The following is a 26872-nucleotide window of genomic DNA, read 5'->3' on the forward strand; positions in this document are numbered from 1 at the left end:
AATGTGAATCATGCTCTAAAGACATGATTAGAGGATAAATCTCAAGCCTCAGGCTTCTGCATCTGCAATTGCAGCCAGATTGCCTGGCCTAATATCAAGTCACAGTGTCACTCACTTAGATGTACTAGTAGATGTACTATAACATTACACACTCGCATATCTGTGCCCAGCTTTGGTTTTAACACAGCAGTGTGTGTCAATTAATACCAAGCTGTAACACTTTCAGTGCAGCTGCTGTTCTGTACTTCTGCATTAACCTCATTATTCTCCACTACAGTGGCATTAAACAACAACAGAAATACAACATCAGTGTACACAATAAAGTTGAACTAAACTCCTGCAAATCTCCACAATCTTGCCCGAGTGTCCATAATAAAAGAAAGTAAAACAGCTCTTTATCTCTTAGCATCCACAAAGATTTAATGTTATTTGTTACCGAAGAAAAATACAGCACATTCATTCCAGTGCAATGAGGAGAAAAAAAAGCTAAGATTTGCACTTCAAACATGCGCAATATGATATCGGCGACACCTGGTTACAACTGGCTGCATGCAGAGATCAAATATTTCAAACACGTCATTCCAAATATCAAGTCCATTTGCAATAATTGTTGAAATGTTCCTCACTAAAATTAAATGAATACTTAAGTAGAATAAGGTCATACAATACATCATGGCAATAAAGTGTTACAAAGTTCAGCGTCTGCGTGAGATCCAGTAAAATAGGATAAGACGGTCAGTTCACACAGCGAAAACCAGTCAATCCATATAGCATGTGTATGTGATCACTTAACGCACCATGGGGTGTTACCATTAAAGCACATTCAGCGAATGCAACACGGTACAGCTGCACGGTCCAGCCACATCTGCAGAAAGGAACGACTGGAAAATTCACCATAACAAAATAAATAAATAAATAAATAAAATAAGCAGAATCATCTTGGAGATTATTTACACAATTCAAACACAATGCAATGTACCCAAGTCTTTCAGGTTTGACGTTTTTTCATTCGGTCAGGACTGAGCAGAAATAAAGGAGCTCAAAAATACAGTACAATTTTCCAGTTTACTGTTTAAAATGATACCAGAGACAACCTCAAAACACTGGAAATATCTATTTACAAGCCCGGAAATGTTTTGTTTTCTCCTAAATATATATTAAAGCACTACAATACAGTTGAAAGAGCCTATTTTTTTTACTGACTCTATAGAATACTGACACTTGGGGCATCTCAGATGCGTACATTTAAATGTACATAATATACATATATTTATATATATATACTTATATATTCATCCACCTGTTAAAAAAGATGCTGTATTAAGGAATCATGTTCAACACTTTGGTATTGATTAATTCAGCAGTGAATCTTGGCAACCACTCTCAAAGACAACTAGACTACACATGAAGGATTTATATTTTGTGTAGCAGGTGATTCAAAAGTAGGCTAGTTCGTGATCCCTTTACTGGCAACTATTGCTTTAAGCATTATTACCAAGTTCCCCATTTAGTGAACTTTCACCTTTAGGTTGTGAGCTTTCTGTATCTTCAGAGGCGCACTGACATGGAAACGTGGAAACTTAATGACCATCAGTTCTTGCCTGGCTTGAAGTAAACAGTCACACACACACACACATACACACACACTTTCCTCGTAGTCCCTCATATCACATCACTTTGGAAAACAGGTCCAGCAAAGTACAGTCAAGTCCTTACTCCTCACATGCAGACTCTTCAAGGTCCACAGCGCCACCTCTGGTCAGCCTGCGCATCTTGCTGAAATCGTGATCTTTGCGGAGGTAGGATAGGGTGGGGACACCCAGCTCATGAGGCTGTGTGTGTAGAGGAACAGGATGCATCTCACCTCCATTCCTCCAGAACAGACAATAATGCTGTGGCTCGTTTACAGTAAACACCTCTGCGCAGGTTCGGGTTAACACTTCCACGCTCTCGCCTGCTTTCCATTGAAGACTACGGGCTGCACAACACTCAGTGTTCTGGAAAAGAATACGCACAAACCTCTGTACACACACACACACACACACACACACACAGACAGACACAAACATAATGGTGACTAAGTTCCAAACATGACATTTACCCATGTTAGAGTTACCCACAGTTTGCCAACTGTGATTAAACCATGGTTACCATATTACATCTCTCCTAGATTTATTCGCACTAAGATAAATCATGGCTCGTCATAAAACTGAACAAAGAAAATACTTGGGTGCATAAATATGTACACCCTGTTATAACTGGGCATGCCATTAATCAGTCAAATTAAAAGAGGAGTAACATTTCCTAGTGTGTGTGTGTGTGTGTGTGTGTGTATGTGTGTGTGTGTGTGTGGACATGTTTTGATATTGTGATGGAGACAGAATTTTAGGTTAATTGAGGTAAGAGTTCAAGTTCAAAGGCAACGCTATGGAGTTAGTATCCAACAAGTAGTGCAAATAACAGGTAGGTTCAATAAAATAAATGAGAATTACGATGCAGTAATTTTTCATAAAAAGTATACAGTGTTCTTTCACAGACAGGAATATCTGAAGGTGAAGGTCTCTAGCAGGTCTTTTTGTTTTTTTTCTCTTGCAGCTTATATCATCAGACGATCATGAGTTTGTATCCTGAAGCTGTCACAGCCATCTGGGAACCCATCGTGGGCATCCGTGAGCTTGTGTATGCTGAAGCTACTTTCCTCTGAGTGTTACACTGCCCTGTGATACAGCATGAGCACAAGTTCAAAAAGATGCTTCTGAGTGATATCACATGTCTCCGAGGAAGCATGTATTAGCCTGCAACCTCAAGGGTTGGTAACCGTTATATGATAGAGGAGAAACGGAAGGAAACGGGCAGGTGACCATATGAGGAAGAAAGGGAGAAAAACTGCCGGTTTTATTTAAATAAAAAAAAACAACTTTTAGTTACAGAAGTTAAGGTTAGAGATCAATTTGTGTGTAGGCATAGCAGTAATTAAATGCATTTATGTCATAAGGATACTGTATGCGTGTGTGTCTGTGTGTGTGTGTGGCGCCTCTCATGTTATTTACTGCAATGTTGGAGTGTTTCGCCTCCTGTAGATTTTTTCTACTTAATCATAATTCATGCTGGTGTGGACTGTTTTGGTTACTGTCAGGAAGCAGGTTCAGTGTGTGCTGCTGAAAGGAGCAGAGATGCGGGGGTGGTTCGAGATGAGGGATAGAGAAGCACAGCAGTAACTAAAAGTCTGAAAAGCACAGAAGCAGGGATGGAAACAGATATCCAGCTGAATGAAAACACAAAGTGCTCAGGGTTAATCAGATTGTGGTGTTTGTACGGAGCAGAATGACAGCTGTGAAGAAGAAGAACATAGCCAATAATGATCTGAATAAAAAGTGTTGCGTTTAAGAAAAAGAATAAGAACGATGCTGGAAATAGGAATGATGTAAGTGGAGTGACGTGTGCGATGCACGGCTGGACCTGCAGAAGAGCTCAGGGATCTGTTAAAATGCATCCAATTAATATTTGTTTTAACTTGCATCAGAACACCGCTCGTGTGCGTGTGTATTTATAAACCTGATTCTGCTGGTTCTCTTTATGGAGTTTGGCCTCCTGGGATCGTCTCTTGCTCCATTCTCTCAGAGTCTCCTGGGCCTCATTGGTCAAACCACCAGGACACGGGGTACCAGGCTGGCTCTGGATTAGGCACAGGCTGGCGTAGATGCTTGTCAAGTAGTACCCACCTAAACAAGAATATTCATGTGGAATTACACAGGAAGCCTGCTGAAATTTTATGATACCATTTCACTCGTTGGCTGGCAGGCGTGTATTAATTTCTTACATCAAGATAAATCTAACGTCTAAAGTAGATCTGATTAAAGACTTGATCACGGTTCAGTTCTAAGATGATTTTCACACTCAGCATGTTTGACTGATTGTTCCTGGCATTCCCATAGCATTGGCCTGAACACATCACCATATTTTAGATTTTTTATTATTTGGGTGCTATTATGAGCAGTAAGGCTTCTGTGTTCTACAACACAACATTTGGATTGTGGTAACTAATAAAGATCGTCATCGGCTAAAACACCTCATGCAGGTGCACGGGTTTAGCACCTCTGGTCCTATAGGCATACTAAATAAATTATTATTCTATCCAAACTGATTTATAGCCTGTCCTGTGATATTAAATACATAAATTTCTCTTCACCTTTTAGGCTATTACATAACTGTCATGTAACTGAGCTATTCGTTTTATTATAAAATATATTTATCTATATTTAATTCTTCTTCAGTTACACATAATGAAACATGCATGTATACAATGCCTCTGTATTTAAACAAGAAATAACAAATCCATATGGTCCCCATATTAGAAAATAGTTGGGAGGACTTGGAGGAGGAGCTTCTTCATGTCGTGAAATGAATATTTTTTTTCCCCTGAAATAAATGAAATTGCTTCAAACTAGTAGTGTTATTAGCTGCCTGTACCATTCACAGCCCATTTTTTCACTTGGATCACAAATCAGTCATAAATATTCATAAGCATAACCCAGCTTTTTTTTTTTTTTTTTTAGCAGTATTCATTAGTGGACTTCATTTGTAAATCCAGCCAGTCTAACCGGCAAAATGGCAATGTCCAAGTAAGTCTGTTTTATATCTAAAAAGATATACCTATAAAGATCACTTTCCATTTCTAAGCTGCCGTTATTCATTTATTTATTCAAATCAATCGATACGATTCATAATCCAAACATGTGACCATTGCTAAAAATCAAACTAAGTCTGAATATTAAAAAATTCTAACAAAAATCCAGATATTCTTGACGTCATACACAAGCTGGCTTGTGAACACAGTATTATTGTTGGCTGAATTTCACTCTTAGTCATATTTCTACATGTTACTAAACCCTAATGATTTGCTTTCCGGTGTTACTGTCAGACTTGCTGCAGACTCTTACCTTCTCCTGACAGCCATGACGACTCCAGCAGCTCCATCATGTACTCTGTCTCCAGGAGCAGTTGTGGGATGTTACACTGAACAACCACGTAGGACAGAGCAGGAAGGAAATCCTCCGAACTGAATTCCTGTTCTGCAATCCAGGAAATTAAAATAGGTTGGAATCAATGACATAGATAAATGACCACTCAGTGGTTTCTGTTATTACACCAAGCAAACCATTTTTCATATTATGAGTATAGTCAGCGATTCTGGTGGAGGTTGAAGATTGCTGAAACTAGCTTTTTTCCCCCTGCTTTAGTGTTCACTCCAAGGGTAAGATTTAGATTCATTAATTCCATTCCACTAGCAGTTTAATTCAGTAAATCTGTCTTAAATGGAAAAGTACACTATATTGGCAAAAGTTTTGGGACAAACCCCACCAAATCGATGAATTCAGTTGTTCCAATCACGTCCATGGCTACAGATATATCAAGCTCCTAGGCATGCAGACTGCTTCTACAAACATTTGTGAAAGAAAAGGTTGCTCTCGGAAGTGTAAAGCACGCCGACACCGAACCCTAGAGCAGTGGAGATGTCTTCTATGGAGTGACAAATCAATCACTCTTCTTTTGTCTGGCATTCCGATGGACGAGTCTGGGCTTAGCGGTTGCCAGGAGATCGATATTTGCCTGACTGCATTGGGCCAAGTGTAAAGTTTGGTGGATGGGGAATAAGAATGTGGGATTGTTTTTCAGAGGTTGGGCTTGGCCCCCTAGTTCCAGTGAAAGGAACACTTAATGCCTCAGCATACCAAGACATTTTGGACAATTTAATGTCCAAACTTTGTGGGAACAATTTGGGGATGGTCCCTTCCTGTTCCAACATGACTGCCCACCAGTGCACAAAGCAAGGTCCATAAAGAGATGGATGAGCGAGTTTGGTGGGGAGGAACTTGTCTGGCCTTGGCTGAACCCAACAAAATACCTTTTGGATGAATTAGAGCAAATAATGAGTCAGGCTTTCTTGACCAACATCAGTGCCTGACCTCACAAATGCGCCTCTATAGGAATGGTCAAAAATTCCCATAAACACACTCCTGAACCTTATGGAAACCCTTCCCAGAAGAGCTGAAGCTGTTATAGCTGCAAAGGGTGGGCCGACTCCATGTTAAAACCTACGGATTAAGAATGAGATGTCATTAAAGTTCATGTGCATGTAAAGGCAGATGTCCCAAAACTTTTGCCAATATATCGTATTTCGTAAAGACTTACCTAAATTTTCTTAATAATATACTTGTGTCTCTAATCCATATCAGTTGATTTTTCTTCTTATTTCTAAATCACCTCTAATAGCGGATCATTTTTAAAAACTATGATCAAATGCAGTCTTTAATTGTTTTAAATGAAACCAACTTTAATAAAATTACTCACCAGGCTGCACTCCCATGGCCTTGTACACACTCTTGCACACCTGTAGCAGAAGCAGCACTTTGTCTATAGGCGAGTGGCTTCTCTGCATTAGAGTGAGCTTTTTCTTCGCTCTCTCCACACCTTGAGCATCTACGACCTCCACGCGTACACCCAGGCGCTGCAGCGCCCCCTCCTGATAGGCCTGCAGACTGTTTGTGAATCTCTGGAGAGAGCCATCCTGCGTGTGGAGGGATAGCAGTATCTGGCCCAGCTGAACTTTCAGAGGTTTCAGTACACAACCAAACAATGCCTTCTCCAACGCCAGCTCTGCATTGTGGGAAAGGGGTGGTGGGGGCATGGGGTGGTATGAGGGGAATTAAATAATGCAGAGGGTTAGTCATGTGTGGGGTTGGATTTTAGATTTAAAATCACAGGAAGATCCAAATGTACATTCTATCCAAATACACAGTTTATGACATCTGCTAAGAACAAAACACAAGCTGGTTTTAAAATTGTTCCTGACACACAGGCATTAAATTTGGCATACATGCTGTTACATCACAGCCAAAATATCTTTATATTTCTGACAGTCTGTACCATTTCATAACCATTACTACTAATTCTACGTTTACTACTACTACTACTACTACTACTCTACATCTTAAGACGTCATTCACATAAAAATAGCCATACTGTATGACTGTTGAACTGGTTTTCAAGTTTTACAAGAAAAAAGCCATATTTATGAAAAGCAGCAGTTTTAGTGACTTTAGTCTTGGTGACGTGGCCATTTTACAAGGTGATGTTAGAAATTTCTGCTCATTTCTCCTTGCATTTAAATGAACTCTCATGCACCATTTTGAATGAACAAATGGCCATAATTATAAACAATCCTGTTTTAAATGTTCTTATGTTAAAACAGACAGATATGGGATATTTTCCCTGATACATCAAGAATGTTTCAAAAGTGAGTCTGCTTTGTATTCAGATGGTGGGATTAAATGAATATGAACGAGTTGCATCAATTCTATTAAATCCATTTGCGGTGGTAAAAAGTTTTTAAAAAAATCATGTTAAAATGCTTTATTTTTTATTCTGGTCATTTTGGATCCGGATTTAGGCTTTGATAAAGTGACTTGTTATCTTAGCCAGTCACTTTATCAAAGCCTAAATCAGGCTTCATTTAAAATTCATATATCACACCAATAATAACACCAGTGGCTGATTTTGCGGTTGTTCTGTGCAAAAGTGAAAAAAAGAAGAAAAAAAGTGAAAAAAGTAGTCATTAATAATCAGCTGTGAAGTAAAATGTCATTGATTATATTAACAACCAACTAGAATTGTGCCCTTTGAGGAAGAAACTCCTTAGCTTTTATTATATACACTAAAATCTTTAACCATTCGTTTAAATCATACCATTAAGTTGCTTAACAATGGTTTACAATATGATGTAATTCTGCACAAATGAATTAATCAATCCGTTTAGCTACAGTTTATATCGCTCTATGCTAGCTCTCTGCTGTCTTGGGTTACATCCCTGACTTACAAACACTCCAAAAATCTCCTTTGTTTCAAACATATGCGTCAGGCTGGAAGGCATTATATCACTCATGCTGTCATATCATGAGGATACAACCAGTGACAGAAGCACCTTAACATCATTAGCATCTGAGTGCAGAGCAAACTATATTCTGCAGCTCCTTATGTCTCCTCTAATTCTCACCTCACACACACATTTCGCTCAACTGAAGAATCTGCGTGGGATTCTGATATGTGGTTATGATAAATTGGAACCATAAAATGCAAATACACCCACCAACACAGTCCTGCAAATGCAACACAGAGCACTTCGGCTTTCAACATTCGCAGATGAGGCTGTATTGCTGAGATTCTTTGCCGAGCGTGAGCATTTTCTTTTCTATCCTTCTTACTTACAGACGCTTTTGAATATGCAGGAACACACACACACTCACACACACTCACACACACACACATTCTCTCCATTCCTGAATGTTATTTGGAATATAGTGATATAATAAACCATCTATTAAATATACATTTTCAAGATATCAGGATTTTTCTTTAAAGATTATAAATAAGTGTGTTTGTGTGTATGTGTGTGTGTGTTGTGTGTGTGTGTGTGTGTTTTAAAGGGAATTAAACACCTGGGTGGTGCAACATGGTCTGAAGTGCAGCATATGTACTGTAAACTAAAGTTGAACATATTCCAACACATCAGACTTCATTCATACCCACAGTTAAATTTAATGATGTGGAACATCCACAAAACTAAACTAGTTTTTGTTATCATTTGTGCCATAACATTGTCAATTCAGCCTCTCATTTATTCTCTCTTAATTAATAAGAAAAAATGTAGCTTAACATATTACAGAGAAGCCCTTTGTCCTGAAGATCTCCCAGTGTGAGACAGCTTCTTATAAATGAACAGCTGACACTGGAGACTTCTTTCTGAATCTCCTTACAGACAGCATCATCATATCAATGTTTACGTTATCTAACCTGGTTACGTAGGCGTCCACCATCAAGCCTAGTTTTAGTTGTTACTATAGAAACATATTAGAATGAGTATTTTCAGACAAACCTGACTTTTATAGTCACCCTTTTAAGGAAAATTAATCAACTACTTCTAACTATTAACAGTACAAAAAATAAGAAAATAAGACGGTTTATAAACACAATTTCCAACCTTTCTCATTCTCAGGCACCAGGGTCTCTATGGGAGGTTCCAGTTCTCCAGCCTCCAGGAGCAAACTCTTGGCCTGGGAAAGGAACCTCCTCAAACCCTGGAGCAGCTCCACGGCCGAGCTCCAACTCCGCACCTTCATTTCTTCCTTCTGTTGTATTAAAAAATCTTGGACCAGTGATCCAAATGCAGATCGCCTGTCTCGGGACAGCTCTTCAACCAGCCGGGCTACACGGCGCTCAGGAGCAAAAACACACACGAACGCAGCACTCATGCGGCGTAGGGTGGAGGCAGGGTTGGCGACAGGGAATCGGGTTCCCCGCGTAAGGGGAGGCCACTGCAGGGCTGAATCCGACTGCGACTCATCCTCTTCCAGGCTGCTGAAGGAACTGTTGCTGTCCAGTTCAGCGAGAGAAGGAGCATGACGTCGCTCCAGTGACAAGCAGAGCCCCTCGTCCTGCTGTATGTCTTTAAGCTCTGCTTTATCTGGCTGTGGGGCTGATGTCTGAAACGCACACATCAAATGAACATTCTAACACTAGTTCATTACAGTGACTCACCTGGATTTTAATCTTTTATTTCAAATGGGGAAATAAAAAACTGGACCTTTGTAAGTCTCTTGAACCTCAGGGAAAATATTGGCCTGAAATTCCAGATTGCTCTCAATTCAAATTGGACGTGTTTTCTTTTTTGTTGTGGACATGTTGAACATTATTCATCATCATGATCATGTACAAATCACACCATTATCAAAAATGTAATTCTAATTCAGTCAAGAACTGTTTCAACAAATTGGTTTACACAAAAATTGGAGGTCAGTGTCTAGCGGTCAGTACTCAGAGTATCAAATTTTAAAAATGGATGGATGAAGCCCTAATTCAAATTTCATAACATATGTTTATGAAAGGAAATATGGCCCTGATTTACTGCTACTAGTCAAAAAATGACCTGGATGACTAAATCCTACAGACACGCATCACTGCCAAATGTATACATGCAGTTGGTCTGCAAAAAAACAAACAAACAAACAAAAAAAAAAAACAGACGTCCTGAGAATTTGAGTCTGTTTTATAATATTGAAATACATAATCATTTTCTGTAGGAGGAGGTGAAACAAGCAAGGGTCATGTATACAGACCCATATCCACCCCCGCTAGTGCAAAATCACTCACATATTTACACATGCATGCGTCACACATACATACTCACTGGAGGCACCTCTCCCAGCATCTGCTCATCCTCTTCTTCTGAGGTAGGTACCAGAGCAGGAGTCCTTCTCAGCATGCTCAGACCCCCTGCCCTCCGTGTCGTCCTCTCGTTGCTCGTCAGCACGTCCGTGTCACCCTGGCTCCACTCCGAGTCTCCGGGGGTCAGGCAGAACGACGATTCGGTGGACACGCGGACTCGCAGACTGCGTTTCAATCTGTGGCGTTTGTGTGAAGCTTCTCGACTTGGCTGGGATGGCTGCAGGAAGAGGGGGTTGATGAAACATGGTGATCGCGGCCTGGATGACCAGTTCACAGATACCGCAGGAGGGCCGTTAGGGGGGGCAGGGGACGCCTGAGAACTCCAGAACTCTAGAAGGAGAAAAAACATCAAATTGTTGATATTAAAGCCATTGATATGGGCTTACTCTGTGAAAACCAATACCTCATATTCCATTCTAATCTTTTCAACCATATCCTTCAAATGAATTCTTCTGTCCTACTTTCTACTATGTTCACTTCAACACAATCATGTACTGTTCCATACTATCACACTTTATTCAGTTCTCTACTATTTTGGTTTTTTTGTTATAATCTGTACAATCACACTTTATTTTTGTTCCAGTCAATGTTTGTTCTGCGATGCTCGATATTTTACTTCTAATCTATCATATTCTTTTTTCTGTTTTGTTTTATTCTTTTCAATTTAGTCTATATATAATCATAATTCAATATTCCTTTTCTATTCTATACCGTCAGTTTCATTTTGTCTATTCTATTCTGTTTTTTTCTTTATAATCATACTTTACATTTGTTCTGTTCAATGCTATTATTTTTGTCCAATATTCTACTCTGCTGTTTCATTTCTGTTGTTTTATTTTTATTCGTCAAGGCATGTTATTTTTGCTTCTATTCTATTTTATTTTTGTTCTGTCCTATTCTGTTAAATCATGTTATTCTGTCTATTCTATTTTTGTTTTCTGTTCTGTCCTATTCTTGTTTTCTCTCTGTCTTTCTCTCTGTCTGTGTGTGTGTATTCATTGTCTTACCCAAACCAAGGTGTGAGATGTTCTCTAGCTGTGTGTGGTTGGTGGCCTGTGCGATAGCTTCAGGAAGCTCAAGTGGGAAAGGCAACACATCCCTCCAAAACAGAAACACACACACACAGACACACACACACATTTTTCTTCCACAAAGCAGTGCAGTAACTGTGTATTTTTGTGGAAAATTCCACACACTTTATATCTTCTTACAGTTTTAACATTAAATATTTCTGTGCTGTTTCAAAGCCATTTCAAAATGCTTTTAGGATTTGAAGTCAAAAAGATAAAACATTTGCTGCCCTTATACTGTGTTATAAAAAAATCTAGTGAAACAAGATCTGTCTTTGTGTGTGTGTGTGTGTGTGTGTGTGTGTGTGTGTGTGTGTTGTACCTGCTAATGCAGTAAAAGGCCACTAATCTGCACAAATCAGGAAAACTCAGGGCTGAGCTCTCCAGAGAGAAAGCTGCAGAGAAACAGCGACACAGTTTTTCCCAAAAACAAATGAGTGCCATAAATCAGTATAATCAGAGGCACACGTCAGCAACACAGACCACAAACTGATTATCCAACAGTCATTATAAAAGACATTTTAATAATTAGCTATGAATAAGCACTTGGGACAACTGTATATGTTGTATCACTAAATCAATTACTAATCATTTAATAATCTCAAAACATCTAATTCCTATGACACGCTGCAGCTTTTAGACTTAAATATATAAAAGAGATGAGAAATTGCATTGACCACCATCAGTGGTCACAAATTACTCATCATTTTCTACAGAGCTGTGGGCACAGAGTGACTAATATAGCTAAAGTCTATGTTTAAAGTGCGCAGAAAATGATCCAGGATGACTCACCCTAAAAGAAACTCATCCGTATACATGGTATTAATTGATATATTTATTACAATTATCAGAAAATATTTCTCAGGGACAACAGGATACGAACCAAAAAAAGGAAATTTTACTCGTTTGTGTCATGGCGAGTTTTCAGACAATAGATGTTGACTGTGGTGGCCAGAGTTTAGCAATAAATGGAAAGAGCACAGTTTTATACTTGTGTGAACATATGTGCTTTGAACTTATGTGTTCCTGGAAATATGTTTGCGTGTGTGAGTGTGTGTCTTCGTGTTCTACTCACTGGAGTCTTCCTCCCGAATGGGATATTGTGCAACACACACATTGCTCTCCTGAACCCTCACACACAGCACTTTCCTCTGAGTGACTGTACACTTGGACACCAGAAAAGTCTACAGAAAGACACAAATTATATATATATATATATATATATATATATATATATATATATATATATATATATATATATATATATATATATATATATGACATCTAGCAGATTCACACATGCATAGGCGTTTCTAGGTATATTATTTTAAGGTGCAATTTCTAATGTTACTGAACCTGGATTAATCATTAAACAATACCTTAGATCAGTTTTTCCAGATCTCTTTAACTACAAAATAAATACCACGGACCTCATTAAGACAGATTTTATTTAATGAGACTCAAGTGCACATGTGTACAATATTTATTCTGAGCCATAAAGCTTTTTTATTTGTGAACTTTCAACAGATTTCCTCACATTAAGGTCCTGAGTGTCATTATTTATAATCTACTAGTTTTTTGAACAATTTAAGTGCAATAATCAAATAGGCTAATAGCTACGAATATTCACTCTTAGATAGAAAGGCTTTGATAATGATGGTTTGGATTTACACTACAGTAAAAAAATAAAATCAGAGGCTCCTACGATGTGTATCCTGGAACCCTGGGGAATTCTCAGTCCCTAACTCTGAGAATCACTGCCTTACTGATTTATCTGGGGTAGAAATGACCTGTTTAGATCTGCTCCTTTAAAGGAAACTCAGGAAGCATGAGTAAGAAAGTTTGGGAATGGTTGCAGTAATGGAGATGATACACCACTCCATCCTTTAACACAAGTGTTCGAGTTACAGGACGGAAACAAACACTAAAATTCACAGGGCAGTTTTACTCAAATGAAAACATTTCTCGTTTGATATTACTCTTTATTTACTCCTTATTGTTAGTTTGCGTTAGATACTTTGTAATATGATCGTACGGAGTAGAAGTACACTATATATGTATGTATACACAGTACATACACACACACACACACACACATAGATCCATGTACATAAATACATACGTACATTCATACTTACATTAGTAAACAAACAAAAGACACTTCTTTAAAATATCAACATCTCTGTTATAAACATTGTTTCCACAGTTTATCCACAGATTACATAATCCAATGATTTTACTCACATTAACATTTACTTCTTTATCACACAGGAAACACCTTGTGAAAGTAAACACCTTGTCTGCCAGCCACTGCTGGCTGATGAGTAATGATTTCTACACATTTTACAGAATTACAGAATTTTTAGGATTGTATACACGTGAACTGGATGAATACTGGCCAGGAAAAATGATGGAAGTGATCAAATGGCTCTCTCACCCCAACAATCTCTCTCTGCAGGATGCAGAGGGCAGAGTCCGGGTTGATTGACAGCTGGAGCCAGATGGAGTGTGTGAGAAGGAGGCGGTCCAAAACACTCAGACTCCCCTGAAGACAGTCATCCATCTAATGTAGAGAGCAAAGGAATTAAAACACTTACACAAACAGTCGTTGGTCACGGACAACCAGACAAACACACTCACACACCTACTGTATATTTATGTAGCAAAGTCAGTCAAGGTAAGATTCAGTGTTGTATAAATTACTAGAAAGCAATACTTGAGTAAAAGTACCGTTCTAGTATCGTACTAGAAAAAGACTTTGGTAGAAGTGAAAGTCACCTTTTAGAATATTACTCAAGTAAAAGTCTTAAAGTATCTGATATTTACTGTACTTAAGTATCAAAAGTCATTTTCTGATATTTAATGTACTTAAGTATTTGAAGTAAAAGTAAAAAGTAAAATTTCAGTGATTTTCGGTAGACATAAGAAGAACTTCATCCGGTAGGAAGAATCTTTCATTCCAATGTACAGAAACATTTCTTGCAAATAATGGCCACGGGTGTAAAACGTTATCTTCTTCACCCTGTTCACCGAGTTCACCACTATTGTCGGGGTGGTCGTCTACGACAGAGGTGGCTAAACCGCGGCTCTTTGCCCGGCTCTTACTTTCATATCGAAGTTTGTGTGTATTTTTATTGTGCGTGTTCGCTTCGCTTGAGTTCAATACGGTATTTTCAACATGCGCGTCAAACGCGCATGTGAGTGGGATGAAAATACCTCAAAGTTTCCCAGTAGGAGCAAGATCATTTGAGTAAACAATTTGTGTCAAGTTCGCTCTCAAAATGGCAGGGAAAAAAAGGTGATGATCATGTGTGCCCATGTGTATAATGTGGCTCTTTGTTGTAACACAGTAAAAAATGTGGCTCTGTTGTGGCTCAGGTTCAGTTGTGCTTCCGCCTCCTTTTGGCAACATTACGCTGAAATAGAGCGTGCGGAGCTGCGTAATGCAATCTAGGAGCAGTGATTCGCCAAACCTCCTTTATTGCAGTCGCAATTTTATTTTTATTTTTTTATTTTTATTTTTTTTATTTTATTTTGTAGTAACGAGTAACGAAGATGCTTAGTGGAAATATAGCGGAGTAAAAGTATACATTTTATCTAGAAAATGTAGTGGAGTAAAAGTGAAAGTTGACATAAATTTAAATAGCGAAGTAAAGTATAGATACGTGAAATTTCTACTTAAGTACAGTAAGGAAGTATTTACACTTCGATACATTACAACACTGGTAAGATTACATGATATAAACATTCCAGCATTTTCAGTTCTAATCTCTACTACATCTGTAGTATATTTTTTCAACGTTGTGATATTGAACTTGTTGAATTTCATCAGCCATAACATTAAAAACAATGACAGATGAGATCAGTAACACTGATTACCTTGTTACACTGCGGCTGTTAAGTATTTAACCCCATAAGCATTCAGCCCTATAAGCATTCACCCTAATTGTTGTGAAACCTCTAAATGAGTTCTGATGCAATCAGTTCCCAAACAGTTACATAATAAGTGATGGATTTCACCCGAGTGTAATTAAAGGATCATATAACCTCGATGCAAACACACTTGCTCCTGTTACACAACATATCCATAACCAAAGTTCTGAAAATGTATCAGTCATGATTTGGTTGTTAAAAATATCCCACAATGTGAACCAGAGGTGGGAGTAAGTCACACATGTGCAAGTCACAAGTAAGTCTCATGTCTTAACCTTCAAGTCTCAAGCAAGTCCGAGTCATTTTTTCTGAGAGTCAAGTCAAGTCAAGTCAAGTCACTGCTTTATGTCAAGCAAGTCAAGTCATAGCTTGAGTCAAGGAAGTCACTGGCAAGTCATACAGATGTTTGATAATTTAACTAAATGTATATATTAAACAAAGTTAAATCTACAGTATTTATGGACTATGAGAGTTTATTTGCAACAAAAATGATTATATGCATTTATTTTTAAAAGGTGTCCACATCCAGGTGAGTTGTAAATACAATAAAAATCTAAAAATGAATAAAAATCAAAACTACAAAGAATAAGATGTAAATGTAACTGAAATAAATTTCAATATGCCTCAAACATGGCAGAATACCATGGAAAAGTATATATAAAAAAGTACAATGGTTTCTATGCAACCAAATGGCATTTATTGAACAGGCATTCCCTTTTAATGGAACAGGAACACATCCTTAAAATAGATCCTTCCTTTTTAACAACAGAATAACCAACAATCAATGACATCAACCAAAAAACGTAAATTATTGAATCCCACAAACCTTGAAGTGAATTAACTATTGGGGGGGGAGAGAGAGAGAGAGAGAGAGAGAGAGAGAGAGAGAGAGAGAGAGAGAGAGATGATTGGAGTGAGTAATTTATTAATTAAAGGGATAGTTCACCTAAAAATGAAAATTCTGTTATCTTTTTCTCACCCTCATGATGTTACAAACCTGTGTACCTGTAAATTTCTTTGTTCTGATGAACACGTAGGAAGATATCTTAAGGAATGTTTGTAACCAAACCATTCATGAGCCCCATTCACTTCCATAGTAATCTTTTTCCCCCACTATGGAAGTGAATGGGACTCATGAATGGTTTGGTTACAAACATTCCTTAAAATATCTACATGTGTGTTCATCAAAACAAAGAAATTTATACAGGTTTGTAACATCATGAGGGTAAGAAAATTAAAAAAGATTTTTTTTTATTTTTGGGTGAACTATCCCTTTAAATTGAATGTGTGTGTGTGTGTGTGTGTGTGTGCGTGTGCATCCTAGACAAGAATATGGCTCTGCTTGCAACTCTGAAGTTTTTTATATTTATATTTGTTTTTTATATATATGTGCATCCCCATAAACGATCCATACGCTTTTCACTCAAAGCCTAACACTGAAGACCAATTATAAATGCTATTGCAAAACAGCTGACATTTCCACATAAACAGTGACCAACCATTTAGGCTACACTACATTGCGCTTGCAAAAAATTTAATTTGTTAGAACTTTGTCATTCAATAGTGAGCGATGTGGTCGCATACTGCTGTTCTTCTCTTCTCATCTTGCACAAAATCCCGGTACCCGAACTTAATTATTTTTGGTGTAGCGCCTTCCATGTTTCGTCACGACTGTTAAGGTTTATTAGTTAGTGCGCGCGCTCCCTTTGCTTGCCTGCTGCGTCACGTGGTTAGATTACGCTCTTGCGTGCGTTTAAAAACAGATTTAAAAACAAAATAAACAAAAAAGATAAAACAAAAACAAAATACAAGTTATTTCGAGTCATTTAACTCAAGTCCGAGTCAAGTCTCAAGTCATGAATGTCAAGTCAAAGTCAAGTCGAGTCTTTTTTTAATATTTGTCAAGCAAGTCTCGTCTCAAATTTGTGACTTAAGTCCGACTCGAGTCAAGTCATATGACTCGGGTCCCCCATATCTGATGTGAACATCCCCCAGAACATTATTATACTGATTATTTAAAGTAATAATAATAATAATAATAATACTTTTTTATAAAGCACTTTAAAACAGCCAAAGTGCTGTACATCACAAAATAGAGATAATAAAATAATTAGATAAACAGGAAATGGAAATAGGTTTTTAAACAGTATTTAAACAAGGAAACAGTGGGTCTGATGTGCAGAGGCAAGTTGTTCAATAGCCTAGGAGCAGCAACAGAGAATGCACACAGAGATCTCCTCTAATCTTCCTCTTTAATCTTTTGGTGTCAAGAACATTTGATCAGCTGACCTAAGCAAACGGGCAGGACTTTTGAGGTGAAACAGTTCAGTAAGTAAAGACCATTTAAAGATTTAAAAACAAATAATATAACTTTAATCTGAACCCTATAATACACCGGCAGCCAGTGAAGTGAGGCCAAAATTGGTGTTATATGGTCATATTTCCTTGAACAAGTCAAAAGACGTGCAGCAGCATTTTGGACTAATTGGAGACGAGAGAGAGAGAAGACTGGCTAAGACCAATATAGAGTGTGTTACAGTAATCCAGTCGAGATGTATTTAAAGGCATGGATTACCGTCTCAAATTGTTGCCTGCACATACTGTAAGAGGTTTTATTTTTGCCTGGTGCCGTAGGTGAAAAAAGCTGGACGTCAACACTACACTAATTTGGTTATCCAATTTAAGATCAACATCCCGTTTTAAAGCCTAGATTAGTTATCACAGGTCTAACATAGGATGCCAAGGGACCCAGGTCAACAGGGGAAGACTTACAGGAGCCAATTGGGCCAAACAACATCACCTCTGTCTTGTTATCATTAAAATGGAGAAAATTCACTGCCATCCAAGCTTTAATGTCATCAAGTCATGAAAGGAGATGTGTAATGGGGGAACCCTTCTTTCACTTTACAGGTATGTAGATTTGGGTATCAGCTGCATAACAGTGGAACGAAATCCCATGATGTCTAAGGATGTATCCTAGGGGAAGCAGATAGAGCGAAAAGAGTTATGGCCCAAGAACTGAGCCGTGTGGATTCCCGTAGGACAAGGGAGCAGTGGAAGATTCTAGACCACCTAGACCCATAGAAAAAGTTCTATTTGTCAAGTAGGACATGCCCTAACATGGACACCCACAAGTTGACCTAGACGAGATATTAAAATGCGGTGGTCAACTGTATCAAAGGCAGCTGTTAGGTCCAGCAGGACAAGGATCACAAAATCACCAGCATCAGTGCAGTGCTATGCACAGTTTTAAAGCCAGACTGGAAAACCTCCAGGATGTCATTTTCATCCAGAAATGATTTCAATTGACAATAAAGTAAGAAAAGTAAGGCACAATTGACACAACTGAACAAGGCTGACCACTGAAAGTCTGTGACAGGTTAAAGCGGGTATTACTGTAAAGGTAACTCGACATGATGCTACAGTACCACCACCATGCATCACTGTGAGAATGAGGTGTTCTTATGGTGATGAGGGTGAGAATTTATGAACTTAAAAAGTATAGTGCCTTAACACTTTTGCTGTTACAGTACATTGAATTTGATTTACTAAATTGAATATACTCAAATATTTCAATGATGTTGTTCTTAGACTTCAATTCTAAGTAAGAGAAGATCATTCCTTATTTATGGAGTATAAGATATTTTAAAAACGTTAAAGTTTTACATACGGGGCCATGTGTGAATGTTTGGTGTCACACATTTTTGTGCCACAGAGATAAACAGTGGCCAGCTAGGAACAAATCACCTGGTCATGAAGTTGTTCCAGGGTCATGATGACACTCATACAGTACATACACACAGTCACTAATGATGACCATACACTTTCTTTCTTTCTTTCTTTCTTTCTTTCTTTCTTTCTTTCTTTCTTTCTCTGTATCAGCAGTGTGACACTGTGTGGGCAGCACAGAGAAAGCTTGAGTGTGGCGGCAGATGGTTCCCATGGCAACAGGTGCCTACACATGATGACAGGCATTCCCACTCAGTCTTAGACACCTACTCTACCAACACACAAACACACTCACACACACACACTCACACACACACTCACACACACACACGCTCACACCTAATCAAAAAGACTGGAAAAACTTGGCACAGCATAGAGGGTTATTCTCTCTCTCTCTCTCTCTCTCTCTCTCTCTCTCTCAGTCTGGTTAGTTTTAACAGAGTTTTCTTCTCATCATAACTCGTACAATGCACTTCAGGTTATTTTTATAGATCATGTTTTTTGAAGCGTGGTCGGCTGTCGCTCCCTCTGCCCAGCTTACATAAGATAACAGCATGCAGAGCAATGAAGGGAGTGCAGTAAAGTCACAGAGGTAACTACACAACCAGTGGAGGAAGTATAGCTTTTTTTTTATTATACTCTATTAATAGAGATATTATTATTGCAGTTATATCCTGACAAGTTTTTCACTGTCCCTTATAATATCAGCAAGCGCATATGTTCACACAGTTGCAATATCTTTAATGAGAAAAGGCCACAAATCCATCAATCCACCTAATTATTGGCACCATTCATAAAAATAAGCATTTAAAACACACACACACACACACACACACACAAACAAACACAAACACTTTGATAAGTGATATTTAGAGCTTAGTGGATTGTCAATGGTGAATTGAGTTTGAAGAGGGTGTGTGTGTGTGTGTGTGTGTGTGTGTGCAATTGTGTCCTGTGATAGACTGGCATCCTGTCCAGGGTATATCCTGCCCTGAGCCCCAAGTCCCCTGAGATAGGCTTCAGGTTCCCCACAACCCAAAAAGATAAACAGTGTACATATGAACAGAATGGATGGGTGATTAAGATGTTGGATACAGCATGGAAGGTCATGAGCTCAAATCCCAACACTGCTAAGCTGCCACTGCTGGGCCTTTGAGCAAGGCCATTAACTCTCAAATGCTCTGTTGTATAATACTGTACATATTGAGAAGTTGCTCTGGATAAAAGCAAATGCCATAAAGGATATTTTATTTCTCTCTATATACATACAGAAGTAAAACACTGGAATGTTCCCTTGCCCAAGGTGTAAATTAGCCTGTTTGTGTGGTTCCCTGCAATGGATTAGCCCATCCATGGTGTATTCCTTCCTCACACCCAATGTTCCTGTAGACTGAGCACTGCAACCCAGTCTGAGGATAAAGCACTTTCGGAAGATTACATGGATGAATCAGTGAAACACTGGATTTAAAATGATTTGCACCCCTACAGTTAAGATAGGCTTAAGCATCCCCTTAAGCATAGAACGGCACTGAGATGATTTCTGTAATGTCTAATAAAGCTGGTGACACTTGCTATGTTGATTTATATTTTAAGCTGGCTGTATTTTAAATACTGATTTATGATTTTAATAAGAGTATCTAGATATCCAGTTGCAAAACAGCCTCAAAGCATTGATTCAGCACCAAATATTCATATCATATCGGGTCTTTTCCTTCATTAAATGTAATGTTCAAGAGATATAAATTCAATTTTAAATCTTATTATGATTAGTTAAAGTTCAGGAGCTGTATAAACAGCTTCTTTCAGACATGTCTCCCAGACAGCTTATTGACATATGAGGTTAAGAATAATTTTACATCTTGACAACCCCAAAAATCCAAACTAACCTGTGCAATTCTGATGCCATCTGTTCCTTGTACAGATACACAAACTTCCTTCTCTTTTGTGTTGAAAGCTTTTTTTTGGTTTGCCTCAAGAAGTAAATGAGATTCTTTAAATCAAGTTTCAACAATACAGCTTTTTAGATAAAGATTTTTTTAAAGCGTGAGCGAATGAGAGTGTGTTTGTGCGCTGCGATGGGTTGGCACTCCGTCCAGTGTGTATCTTGCCTTGATGCCCGATGACGCCTGAGATAGGCACAGGCTCCCCGTGACCCGAGTAGTTCGGATAAGTGGTAGAAAATGAGTGAGAGTGAGTGAGAGATTTTTTTAAACACATAATACGTACAAACGCATTTAAGGGGAAATTATTTACCTAAAGAGTCTTACAATTAGGTCACTGATTAGTTATTCCAGTACAATCATTTTCCCACTTTCTCTTTAAGGGTCCAATAATTCTGGAGTTGAATCAATCTCTATGGTTCTGAATTTGATTGATGGTATGCTGTGTATTAAATGCCAATTTAAATGTTTCCTAATTAAAACATTTCAGTGTTTTGAACTTCCCTTATTGTAATGCCCATAAAACAAATTCCCTTATTGTAATGCCCATAAAATCCCAACCAAATCCAAACACCCAAGCCCTCATTTTATTGTGCATTGTGTACCATTTCTCAAAAATCTATATAACTGATGATTTTTTCCCTACAGACAAACACAAACTCACTAACACAAATCAAAGGCAAACAATTGCCACATGCTAACAAAACACAGGCACATAGCATTAAAATAGACTATAAGACAAAATCACCAACAAGCATAAACAGAGAAGGGCCGGCACTTTTAACATGACCTACACTGACCGGTATATTATTAGAGATCAGGAAAGAGGAAGAGCGAGTTAGAAAGAGTTACAGATAGAAGAACTGAGCACGGGTGTTCATTTACAGAGTAGGCTCTCCTTATATAAAATCCTGAGCAGCTAACAGCCTACACACTCAGTTATGCAATACAGCAGCGGGAGTTAAAAACCTAGGAGAGAGAAGCGAGCAAGCGAGAGAGAGAGAGAGAGCGCGAGAGAGACAGAGAGAGACAGAGAGAGATCCATATAGATCATCAGTAAATCAAAACTATTAGACAGAGCTGTTAAACAAAGTGCACACAAGACCCAAGCTCAAGCTATGAGACAGAAGAAGCGATCAGTCACACAAAAATAGAGGCATAAGAAAAAACGGAAAAGAATCAAGAGTCAGTTCAACGTGTCTGCTAACAAGATTCAGGAGACAAAGAGAAAGTCAGAGGGAAGACAGAGTTGGGGGGAGTCTGCCTTTTTCAGGTTAAACTGAAAATTACATAAAAGGCAAGGCACAGAAAAGGCCTGGAGGAAGGGAGGGAAGGAGAGGGAGGGAGAGAAGCAGGCAGGCATGGGAAATATTAAATAAAGCTCCAAAGTAGAGAAAAGAGATAACAGGAAGAGAGAATAAATGAAATACTCTCCTGTGAAATCGAATATTAAGAATAAAAGCAATACAGCAGTGGCTCTTTTAGCAGGTTGGAAAATAGAAACAGCTTCTAAACACGTACCTAAGGACCAATTCTGTGCAAACAGATTTGTGGACAATTAATCTTTACTAAACCATCCAGTTGATTAAACAGAAATGTTGAAAAATATCCATATCCTATACAGTCACTGCATTTCAAAATGATCATATACATGTACAAAAAGTTGTGGCAGTTCGACAGGTTTGAGTATCAAAACTCTTCTAGACTTTCTCTGTCTTCAGACTGCCAAGCTAAACTGTAAAAGTTGGGACCTTCAAGAACTCAGCTAACTCACTCACTTGGCAAAACTCACTTCCCATCCTGGCACAGCATAATAAACTCAGTCCTACCCACCAATAAGTAAATCTGCCTCAAGCAGAAACATGACCCAACCATTTTATTTTTGCTGTTTTATCTTGGCCAACTGGGGCACTATTTCCAACAAAATATTTCACCCACATTTAACTGTGTGCCAGCATTAAAAATAACCCTGGATATTAATGTAACTGCAAAGGTCAAGCATTAGAATTGATTTAGTTTATTAACACGGAGAAACAAACTACTGTAGCCTGTAGCTGGACGTACAAGTTTATCAGATTTGTAATATCAGTGAGTGCTCATTAACAGACACACCATAGCCTCCATAAATGACTGCAGTATGTCTTTGGTGTGTCCCATTTGGCCAAATTGGGCAAAATGTTTGGCCAAATAGAAAACTGAAGAGAAGACCATTCGACTGATTATTTTTTATTCATATTATTAAAACCATTAGCAAAAAGTGCCTCAAGAGGAGAGACTGTTGGAGTCACAAGATGAGTAGGGTTAGCCAGTGGCATCAGAATCTTCACAAGAAAGACTATCTTAGAGCTAGATTCTACAAAAGGAGAGGTTGAAACTGGAGTCTGAGCAGAAAGCACTGGATTCAAAATGCTTCTGTGTGCAGGAAAGACCACTTGAGTTTGTGTCTGTCAAGGTCATAACACTGAAGACTGTGCAGGAGAGAGTCAGATATGGAATCAGAGTCTAACAGAAAAAAACAACAACATAGGAGTCAGATTCTTCACAGAACAGACTGGTATAGTCTGTGAAGGAGAGACAACTGGAGTCAGAGTCTACATATAAGAGTCCAGTGGAGTCAAGGTCTACATGCAAGAGACCACAGGAGGTAGATCCTGCACTAAATAGACTGTTGGAATCAGAGTATGCACAGGAGAGAACGTTTAAGTCGCATTCTGTGCAAAAAAAAAAACACTGAAATAACAGCCTGTCCAGGAGAGATTGTTGGAGTCAGATATGGAATCAGAGGCAACACAGAACAACCATATGAGTCAGATTCCGCACAGAAGCTACAACCGGAGATAGGGACAGTGGAGGAGAGACCACTGAAGTCAGAGACAGCACAGGAGAGACCACTAGGGTCAGAATCTATGCAGGAGACACCACAGAAGTTAGAGTCTGTGTAGGAGATACCACAGGAGTAAGTGTCTCTAGAGGAGAGACTGCTAGATTCAACATCTGTGCAGGAGAGACCACTGAAATAAGAGAGAATTTTAGAGTCAGATCTGAATTAATGACACAGTTAAAGTGCAAATCTGTCCAAAATAGATGGTTGGAGCCAGAGTCTTCACAGGAGAGACAACTGGAATCAGAATCTACACAGAACAGACCCCAGGAGTCAGTTTTTGCACTGAATAGACTGCTGGACTCAGAGTATGCATAGGAGATACTGCTAGAGGCAGAGTCTGTGCAGGAGACGCCAGAGATAACAGCCTGTACAGGAGAGACTGCTAGACACAGAATCTGTACGAGGGAGACAGTCAGCAAAGACCTTTGGAGACAGAATGAGAATGTTGCTGGACATTAGAGACAATTCTTTAGATTAGATTAGATTCAACTTTATTGTACATGTACAAAGCCAATGAAATGCAATTGTGGACAGAGTTTGCACTGCACAGATCACTCAAGCCACAGTCTGTGTGGGAGAGGCACTAGAGCAAAAGGATATTGTTAACGAAACCTTGCATTACATACCACTTTGCATGAGGTCTGTTCAGTAGAGACAGTTAATCCAGAGCCTCAGTATTGGAGACTGTTGGACTCGGAGTATAGAATGTGAGCAGTAAATATAGAAGGGGCTCTGGCCACATTCAAGGGTATTCACATGCCATCTTTATGTGGGTCATGATCACTGTAATGACAGATAAAGCAAAAATAAATAAATAAATAGTTAAACACTGCATTATTAAGTCAGTTGCCTATATGTCCTCTAAAGCGATACCCTGATCAATATAATTCAATAACATATATGATGCACTTATTTAATAGTGATACCCAGAATACTCAAGTCATCATTATATTGATATCAATCAACTTAGAATGAGATATATATATATATATATATATATATATATATATATATATATATATATATATATATATATATATATATGTTTTTTAGTATAGAGTGTTGATGTAGGTGTGTGGTTAATATGTTCGATTGCCACAGCTTTGCCATAACTGTGAGAGGAGGTGAGAGCTTGGTGCTATAGGTGGCATGTGCAAGCTGAACACCCACTCACAGGAAACTAATTTTGGCATCAGACCAATATATTAGAAATATTATGTGGTAGTTTTAACACTTAAACTATTAGAACTCACATAAAGACTATTGTAATTTCACACACAGTGACATACATTTGTAATAAACAAGGTGCATATTTGTGCTCTAAACTTCCATATGTCCATATATAAATATTTAAACAATTAATAACGATTTGTTTTATCTGTTGCTTTGCAGGTTGGAGACTGAAGTTGATATGGGAGGAAAAAACTTTCACATCTTGTGAAAGCATATGAATCATTTTCACCATCAAGTTCATTAATGCCTTTACAAGGCAATGGAGGGGTAGAAACAAATATGATAATGACGTCAACAAACAAGTGACATCGTCATTGACACATGACAAACAGGTGTTAATGTGTGCATCCATGAGTCAGAGGACAGTGAACAGTGCTGTTCCATATGGGTACAAGCTTCACCAGGTGTGTGTGTGTGTGTGTGTGTGTGTGTGTGTGTGTGTGAGTGAGAGAGAGAGAGAGAGAGAGAGAGAGAGAGAGAGAGAGTTTTAATGTGATGACAACAACAAAGAGTTACAGAAAAGAGACTACCGGAAAGAGAAGGACACAAGGAAAGAGAGAGAGAGCGAGAGAGACAGAGGGAAGAGGGAGAGAGAGAGAGAAAAAAGAGGGAGAGAGAGAGAATGTTGTTTCCTACAAAGCCCTAGCAGTCTTCACACTTCCACCCCCACAAGGCAGAGCAGAGACGCTGAACACTAAGATGGCATTACTTCACTGTAGCACCGAGCAGCAGGATACACTCACTTACTCACACACACAAGAACCAAAAGCTCTGGGAAAAGTGTCAGAGCCGTGTAATGAATAAATGATTAAGAGGACAAGCCTTCAAATGATCACAAAGTGTGAGAGCCATCTAATGCATAAGTGATTAAGAGGACAATCCTTAAAATCTCAAAGACAGCTCCACCAGGATGTACTTCTGTACACAACATAACACTAAAGAAACTTATGAACATATGAAACATATGAAGGAGGAGGAAGCTCATCCTACTCTTCATCTGGAGTTTCAAACTATATTCAGACACATCTGAATGTCTCACCCAAAGCAGTTGGTGTGTGTGTGTGTGTGTGTGTGTGTCTGTGTGTGTGTGTAAAAAGCAAGCCACCCAGAGAGCAGTGCTGAAAAGTGCTCTATGCATCACACACTGAAACACAAATTGATGGCTACTAAGGTACAAAGTAGTACATATATTCATATGCTTGAAAGATTTCACATAACAACACAATTCAAACGTTTCCAACAGAAAAGAAACATTTATTGGTTGATCTAATTATAACAATATTAACAGATTAGAGCATTAAAGTGACCTTTTTCTTGACTTTTGAATATTAGGCTAATAAAGACTTATAGAGAGTGACGCACTTTACCTTTTTTCCCCTCTATTTCTCAGCTGCTCCTCTTCTGAAGTTCAGCATGGCATCAGTGGCTCAGCGCAGCTCGTACCCACATATCATATCTTCTGCTTATTCTTACCAGATGTCATTAGAAAAGACACGAGTCCCAGAATTCATCTTGCTGATATGATTCAGTCGGTGATTCGCCCACTGAACTCCTCACACCCGCTTCTGCCTGTTACTCGCTCATTTTTAAACGCGCTCACGCACGCACGCACGCACACACACACACGCACGCACGCACACGCACACACACGCAACTTTTTCCCCACCTTTGAGATGGGCCCCGGTTGTCTCCGTGCGCATGCGCTGTAAATGCAGCAACGAATTAATCCCAAGTGTGAAATGTAACACTGAGAATTACAATTGTTTTTTTTTTTTTTACCGAATCGGAAGGGTCGGGAGTAT

The 26872-nt window shown here is 38.6% G+C and overlaps 1 protein-coding gene across 1 annotated transcript; it reads right to left on the minus strand.

Moving 5' to 3' along the window:
- Nucleotides 1–243: 243 nt before the first annotated feature.
- On the minus strand, nt 244–26650 carry rin1b (Ras and Rab interactor 1b). The gene is made up of 13 exons (XM_060874990.1): nt 26438–26650; nt 24464–24620; nt 13789–13914; nt 12427–12535; nt 11674–11746; nt 11289–11380; nt 10244–10611; nt 9038–9539; nt 6352–6657; nt 4941–5072; nt 3556–3722; nt 1717–2021; nt 244–1601 (listed from the first exon to the last, which is right to left on the minus strand). The coding sequence occupies exons 3-13, from the start codon at nt 13912–13914 to the stop codon at nt 1508–1510; spliced, it is 2274 nt and encodes a 757-aa protein (XP_060730973.1). The 5' UTR covers nt 24464–24620; nt 26438–26650; the 3' UTR covers nt 244–1507.
- Between the last annotated feature and the right edge of the window lie 222 nt (nt 26651–26872).

This window comes from Tachysurus vachellii, chromosome 7, assembly GCF_030014155.1.
Source record: "Tachysurus vachellii isolate PV-2020 chromosome 7, HZAU_Pvac_v1, whole genome shotgun sequence".
NCBI lineage: Eukaryota > Metazoa > Chordata > Actinopteri > Siluriformes > Bagridae > Tachysurus > Tachysurus vachellii.

What these genes read in the sequence shown, in the direction of transcription:
- rin1b (XM_060874990.1), bottom strand. Translation starts at nt 13,914, where the DNA reads ATGGATGACTGTCTTCAGGGGAGTCTGAGTGTTTTGGACCGCCTCCTT. An exon ending in CATCTCACACCTTGGTTTGG is followed by an intron (nt 10,612 to 11,288) that starts GTAAGACAATGA and finishes TTCTCCTTCTAG; the next exon opens with AGTTCTGGAGTTCTCAGGCG. An exon ending in AAGAGAACCAGCAGAATCAG is followed by an intron (nt 2,022 to 3,555) that starts GTTTATAAATAC and finishes GTGTGTGTACAG; the next exon opens with AGGTTTGTGCGTATTCTTTT.